This window comes from Colobus angolensis, unplaced genomic scaffold, assembly GCF_000951035.1.
Source record: "Colobus angolensis palliatus isolate OR3802 unplaced genomic scaffold, Cang.pa_1.0 Scaffold25, whole genome shotgun sequence".
NCBI lineage: Eukaryota > Metazoa > Chordata > Mammalia > Primates > Cercopithecidae > Colobus > Colobus angolensis.
Genome location: NW_012115710.1, coordinates 4325396 through 4332316, shown reverse-complemented (window position 1 = coordinate 4332316; position 6921 = coordinate 4325396). Strand labels below are relative to the sequence as shown.

The 6921-nt window shown below is 52.7% G+C and overlaps 1 protein-coding gene across 1 annotated transcript in view; it reads left to right on the top strand.

The window, feature by feature from the left end:
* PRR12 (proline rich 12) overlaps positions 1 to 3588 on the top strand; it is a 41562-nt gene extending 37974 nt beyond the window's left edge. Inside the window, exons 13-15 of the mRNA XM_011946519.1 lie at positions 2005 to 2151; positions 2265 to 2360; positions 2611 to 3588. Of these exons, the coding sequence (XP_011801909.1) occupies positions 2005 to 2151; positions 2265 to 2360; positions 2611 to 2757 (390 nt within the window). The 3' untranslated portion in view covers positions 2758 to 3588. The remainder of the gene's footprint in view (positions 1 to 2004; positions 2152 to 2264; positions 2361 to 2610) is intronic.
* The last annotated feature ends 3333 nt before the right edge of the window (positions 3589 to 6921 follow it).

The window sequence follows — 6921 nt, the reverse complement described above, 5'->3', positions numbered from 1 at the left end:
CCGGCCACTGCACTCCAGCCCCCGCGACAGAGCGAGACTCCGTCTCAAAAAAAAAAAAAAAGAAAATATGCAGGGAGGCTGGGCACGGTGACTCACGCCTGTGATCCTAGCGCTTTGGGAAGCCAAGGCTGGTGGCTGGCCTGAGGTCAAGAGTTCGAGACCACCCTGGCCAACAGGGTGAAATCCTGTCTCTACTCAAAATAAAAAATTAGCTGGGTGTGGTGATGGGTGCCTGTAGTCTTAGCTTCCCGGGAGGCTGAGGCAGGAGAATCAGTTGAACCCAGGAGGTGGAGCTTGCAGTGAGCCGAGATGACACCACTGCACTCCAGCCTGGGCGACAGAGCAAACACTGTCTCCAGAAAGGAAAATATACGGGGAAATATTAGTCTGACTCTGAGAATTTTGAGTGAGATAGTAGTTTTCTCAGAATGATGGGTAGGATGTTAGAATGACTGATAATTCTGGAATGGATTCTTAGACTGGTGCGGAGAAATCTAAGCTGGAATGTTATGCTGGCTCTGAAAATTGGGGGGTAGAGTGCTGGGTGGGTTGGAAAATTCTGGGTAGCATTAGGTTATAAAAACTCTAGAGAGTATGAATTTAGTCTCTAAATTGTGAGACGGATTGTTAGGCTGGCACTGAGGATTGTGGGTGAGATATTACGCTACAGTGGGTAATCCCAGTGTAGGATATTAGGGTAGGTCTGAGAAGTATGTTTAGTCCGGAGTTAGAATTCTGGGGTAGATGGCCGGGTGCGATGACTCACACCGGTAATCCTAGCACTTTGGGAGGCTAAGGCAGGTGGATCACGAGGTCAGGAGATCAAGACCATCCTGGCTAACATGGTGAAACCCTGTCTCTACTAAAAATATACAAAATATTAGCCAGGCATGGTGGTGGACACCTGTCGTCCCAGCCACTTGGGAGGCTGAGACAGGAGAATGGTGTGAACCTGGGAGGTGGAGCTTGCAGTGAGCTGAGGTCGCGCCACTGCACTCCAGCCTGGGCGACAGAGCGAGACTTTGTCTCAAAAAAAAAAAAAAAAAAGAATTCCAGGGTAGATGGTTAAGATGGGGCTGAGAATTCTGGGGTAGATGGTTAGGATGGGACTGGGAATTCTGGGGTAGATGGTTAGGATGGGACTGGGAATTCTGGGATAAATAGTTAGGTTGGGGCTGGGAATTCTGGGGTAGATGGTTAGGATGGGAGTGGGAATTCTGGGGTAGGTGGTTAGGATAGGGCTGGGAATTCTGGGGTAGATGGTTAGGATGTGAGTGGGAATTCTGGGATAGATGGTTAGGATGTGAGTGGGAATTCTGGGGTAGATAGTTAGGATGAGGCTGGGAATTCTGGGACAGATGGTTAGGATGGTGCTGGGAATTCTGGGGTAGATGGTTAGGATGCGGCTGGGAATTCTGGGGTAGATGGTTAAGGTGGTGCTGGGAATTCTGGGGTAGGTGGTTAGGATGGGAGTGGGAATTCTGGGGTAGATGGTTAGGATGGGAGTGGGAATTCTGGGATAGATGGTTAGGTTGGGACTGGGAATTCTAGGATGGTTAGGTTGGGACTGGGAATTCTGGGATAGATGGTTAGGTTGGGGCTGGGAATTCTGGGATAGATGGTTAGGATGTGAGTGGGAATTCTGGGGTAGATGGTTAGGATGTGAGTGGGAATTCTGGGGTAGATGGTTAGGATGGGGCTGGGAATTCTGGGATAGATGGTTAGGATGGTTTTGGGAATTCTGGGATAGATGGTTAGGATGAGCCTGAGAGTTCTGGGGTAGAATTTTGGGTGACACTGAGAATCTGAGCCAGGCCAGAAAGCACAGTGTAAGCGTCACTAGTCAGGCCCCGCCTCCTCTGTCCTTTGAGGAGACCAAGACTCCAGTTGTCTCTGCTGATCTGCAACCTGGGGGAAACTGAGGCACGGATCTGAGACCTGGCTGTTGAGTTTGGGGTGTGTGGGTCCAGGGCGGCATCCAGCTGACCCATTGGCTTCCTGCAGGATGCCCTGCACACGTTCCCACAGCTGCAAGTGGAGCAGAGTGAGGAGGGTTCCCCGGAAGAGGGGGCTGTGCGGCTGCGGCCGGCCGGGGAACCGTACAACCGCAAGACGCTCAGCAAGCTCAAGAGGAGCGTGGTCAGAGCCCAGGTGGGCCCTGGGGCCAGGGCTGGGAGTGGGGAGTGTGGCGGTGTGTGCGGAGGGAGGAGAGGGGCTGCCCAGCGCCGGGCCGGAGGGGCTGAGGCATCTCTACTCCTACCCAGGAGTTCAAGGTCGAGCTGGAAAAGTCGGGATACTATACGCTCTACCATTCACTCCACCACTATAAATACCACACCTTCCTGCGCTGCCGGGACCAGGTGAGCCCCACCCATAGCACCCATCGCCCTGGGATTCCAACCCTTCTGACCTCTCGGGATCTGAGGGTCCAAGCCTATCCCCATCCTGCCGCAGACCCAAGAGTTCAGGTCCTTCTCTCTTGGACTTAAGGATGCAGCCCCCAGCCCTGGTCTCCCTGGGACACTGACATCTGACACCCCAGGTCCCAGCCCCTTCCCTCCCCAGAGGCCGCTGTGCCACCCTTCCCAGTGCCGTGTTTGACCCCTGCAGACCCTGGCCATCGAGGGCGGCGCCGAGGACCTGGGCCAGGAGGAGGTGGTCCAGCAGTGCATGCGGAACCAGCCGTGGCTGGAACAGCTCTTTGATTCCTTCAGTGACCTGCTGGCCCAAGCACAGGCCCACAGCCGCTGTGGGTGACCCCGCCCCAGCCTATGATGGGGGCGCCTCCTCCATGAACCAAGAATTGGGACAGAAGCGTGTCCTCAGGAGCTAACCCCTGGGCTCCATCGCCGGGGAAAGGGGGTCATGGGTCAGGGTGTGTCTATGCTGCCCCCTCCAGGGCAGGGTTCAGAGTCCGACTCCCCCCCTCTCCCGAGCCCCCTCCACTCCCTCCCCATTCCTCCCACTGTTCGGTGTACAGAGAAATTATTTATATATATGTATAAATGTCTATTTAGTAACGGTTTCCCTCTCCCCTTGCTCCGACCCCCCCTCCACAGCCACAGCCCCCGCCCCCTCCACCTTGTACATAATGTATAGGAAAAGTCTATGTATGGCTGGGGGGGGTGGGGTGGCTTCAGAGAGTTGGGGGACCCCTTCCCCCCAAGTCCCCCCTGCAGGCCAAGATCTTTGCTAAAGGCCATTTCCTCCCCAGGGCATTTGGCGTCGGGTGGGAGGGGAAAACGCATCTTGTTAATTATTTTTAATCTTATTTATTGTACATACCTGGGGCAGGGGGCTGGGGAGGTGGAGAGGGGAGAAGGGTCCCCTCTCTCTGCCCCCCCACTCCTTTTCTACGGCGATTTGTCTGTGTCTGGCCCCCACCCGCTGCCCCCCCATTGTTGTCTGGATGTGGTTCTATTTTTTATCGGTCTCCTTTCCCCTCCTCCCTGTTCTCGGCCCCTCCACCCCGCCCCCTGCTCCCACCACCCTTTGTCTCTTGCTCTTTCTTGGGCTTCTGTACAACTCAACTTGTATACACTGTGTACACACAACCAGCCAAACGAAAACCCAACGGCAAACACTTTACCGGCAGGCTGGAGTGCCTCTGTCCTGCGGCGCTGGGGTGGGTGGCAGTGGTGGCAGGGGCAGAGGGTCTGGAACAGGACTTTCCTAGAGCCCTGGACAGTGGGGGGCCTGAGATTGGCATATGTTCTGTGTCCCCACACAGCAAAGTATCCCACCCTGAAATTTAATGACTTCAGACAACACATACTTATCATTGGGGGGTTTCTTTTGTTTTTTAGCTAAAGACAGGATTTCGCTCTGTCACCTAGGCTGGAGTGCAGTGGTGTGATCACAGCTCACTGCAGCCTCCAACTCCCTGGCTCAAGCGATCCTCCTGCCTCAGCCTCCCAAAGTGACGGGATTATAGGCAAGAGCCACTGTGCCTGGCTCTGTGTTCCTTACGTTACCCAGGCTGGCCTTGAACTTCTGGGCTTAAAGGATCCTCCTGCCCCAGTTTCAAGTAGCTGGCATTACAGGTGCATGCCACCACACCCAGCTCAAATCCTGTGGTTTTTTTTTTTTTTTTTTTGGAGACAGAGTCTCGCTCTGTTGCCCAGGCTGGAGTGCAGTGGTTCAGTCTTGGCTCATGCAACCTCAACCTCACCGGTTCAAGCGATTCTCCTGCCTCAGCCTCCCAAGTAGCTGGGATTACAGGGGCCCACCACTATATCCGGGTAACTTTTGTATTTTTAGTAGAAACGGGGGTTTCACCATGTTGGCAAGGCTCGTCTCGAACTCCTGACCTCAAGTGATGCGCCAACCTCAGCCTTTCAAAGAGATTACAGGTGTGAGCCACCGCACCTGGCCTCAAGTCCTGTATTGAATCCAAGTGAGTGGTCCATGGTACAGCACTCTCAGAGTTCCCCAAGAGCTTGTAGAAATGTAGAATCTGCACGGGCAGCAGACGAGGAAAGGGCAGGTTGAATAGGACTGTTTCCCCTCCTCCCACCCTTAAAGGAAAAGATGGAGAATCTCAGGCTGTTGCTCCGATCTACTTGATCAGAACCCACTTTTTAGTAAATTGCCGAGAGGATTCTCAAGCACATTCAAGTTTGAAGAACCATGTTGTAGAACAAGAAGGTTAAAAATGTGCAGGTTGGCTGGGCACGGTGGCTCACGGCTATAATCCCAGCACTGTGGGGGGCCGGGGTGGGTGGATCACTTGAGGTCACGAGTTTGAGACCAGCTTCGCCAACATCGTGAAACCCCGTCTGTACTAAAAATATGAAAATCAGCTGGACGTGGTGGCGTGTGCCTATAATCCCAGCTACTTGGGAGGCTGAGGCAGGAGAATAGCTTGAAACCAGGGGGCGGAGGTTGCAGTGAGTTGAGATCATGTCATTGCACCACTCCAGCCCTGGTGACAGAGCGAGACTCTGTCTCCAAAACTAAAAAATGTGGAGGTCAACTGGCAATATTTTAGAACCCAGCCTATGAAGCAGTGAACAGGCTGTTGCCATTCCAGAGCCTAGATGGATGGACCACCAGTGTTCCAGAACCCTGGCTTAGTCCGTGGGTAGGGACCCAGTGTGAGATTTGAGGGTGGAGCATCAGCATTCCAGATGCCCTTTTAGGTGAGATTGAGGAAGAACCCCCTCATCGTTCTAGAACCTTTGAGTATTGTTCAGGGGTGTCCAAGGAGAGAATATAGTCATGGGTTCTTTGTGTCTGGTTGGACCAGTAAAGGCCCTTCCTCATCCCTCTTTTTTGTTTATGATTAGAAACAAACTAAAAACCATGGCTTCAGGCTGCTAAAAGCCTGAAACAAAACATCAACAAAATAAGGTGGGTTGGACAAATTTGGACTCTAGACCATCACATGTTACAGTTTTTTGTTGTTTGTTTGTTTGTTTTTTGACAGTCTCTGTCACCCAGGCTGGAGTGCAGTGGTGTGATCTCAGCTCACTGCAAGCTCCGCCTCCCGGGTTCACACCATTATCCTGTCTCAGCCTCCCAAGTAGCTGGGACTACAGGCGCCTGCCACCACGCCTGGCTAGTTTTTGTATTTTTAGTAGAGACGGGGTTTCACCATGTTGGTCAGGCTGATCTTGAACTCCTGACCTCGTGATCCGCCCGTCTCAACCTCCCAAAGTGCTGGGATTACAGACATGAGCCACTGCACCTGGCAAACCCTATCTCTTAAAATTACAAAAATCAGCCGGGCATGGTGGCTTGCGCCTGCTACTCAGAAGGCTGAGCAGGAGATTCGCTTGAACCTGGGAGACTGAGGTTGCAGTGAGCCCAGATCGCTCCATCACACTCCAGCCAGGGCAACAGAGTGAGACTCCGTCTCAAAAAATTTAAAAAAGGGTCTTGAACTTTCTAGAGTCATTGAGTTAAGAGGGCCGAGTACAAACCATTATTGTGCTTGAACTGTGGCCTGTAGGGGTGCAGCCTTTGATGGAAAGCCACACACTCAAGGTCCTGGACGAGGCTGTCAAACTGAGGCCAAATGCCAGGTGAAAGTGGCTCATTCCTATAATCCCAGCACTCTGGGAGGCCAGAGCAGGAGGATTGCTTGAGTCCAGCCTGGGCAACATGGTGAGACCCTCATGTCTACAAAAAAAAAAAAAGTTAAAATTGAGGCCAAAGGATTGGCATTGTCCCAGGTCAGAGTTCCAGGATGGAAAGTGGGTGGAGCATTCTTTTTTTTTTTTTTCCTTTTTGAGACGGAGTCTCGCTTTGTTACCCAAGCTTGAATGCAGTGGCATGATCTCAACTCACTGCAACCTCTGCCTCCTGGGTTCAAGCCATTCTTCTACCTCAGCTTCCCGAGTAGCTGGAATTAAAGGCACGTGCCACCATGCCCATTTAATTTTTGTCTGTTTAGTAAAGACGGGGTTTCACCATGTTGGCCAGCATGGTCTCTAACTCCTGATCTCAGGTGATCCGCCCGCCTCGGCCTCCCAAAGTGCTGGGATTGATTAGAGGTATGAGCCACCATGCTCGGCCTGGAGTAGAGTGTTGTGAGCGTGGACAGTGAGGTCAGGAATCGTCCCTTTAGGGACAGAATCACCTTTTGGTTGGCCTTTGGTATCCAGCTGCCCAGATTAGAATCCCAGCTGCAGCACTAACCGGGTCGGTTGGGTAACAGACCCCATCTTCACCTTTGCCATCTGTTAAATGGGCTTTTGTCAAAATGAAGGAAGACAACCAGTTTGGATCACCTGGCCTGCAGCTCCTGTGACCTGTAGCAGGAGATCTAGAGAAGCTTAACAGAGGTCCACGACATGACAGAAAAGGGAAAGAGACAGAGAAAGATAGGCCGGGCGCGGTGGCTCAAGCCTGTAATCCCAGCACTTTGGGAGGCCAAGACGGGCGGATCACGAGGTCAGGAGATCGAGACCATCCTGG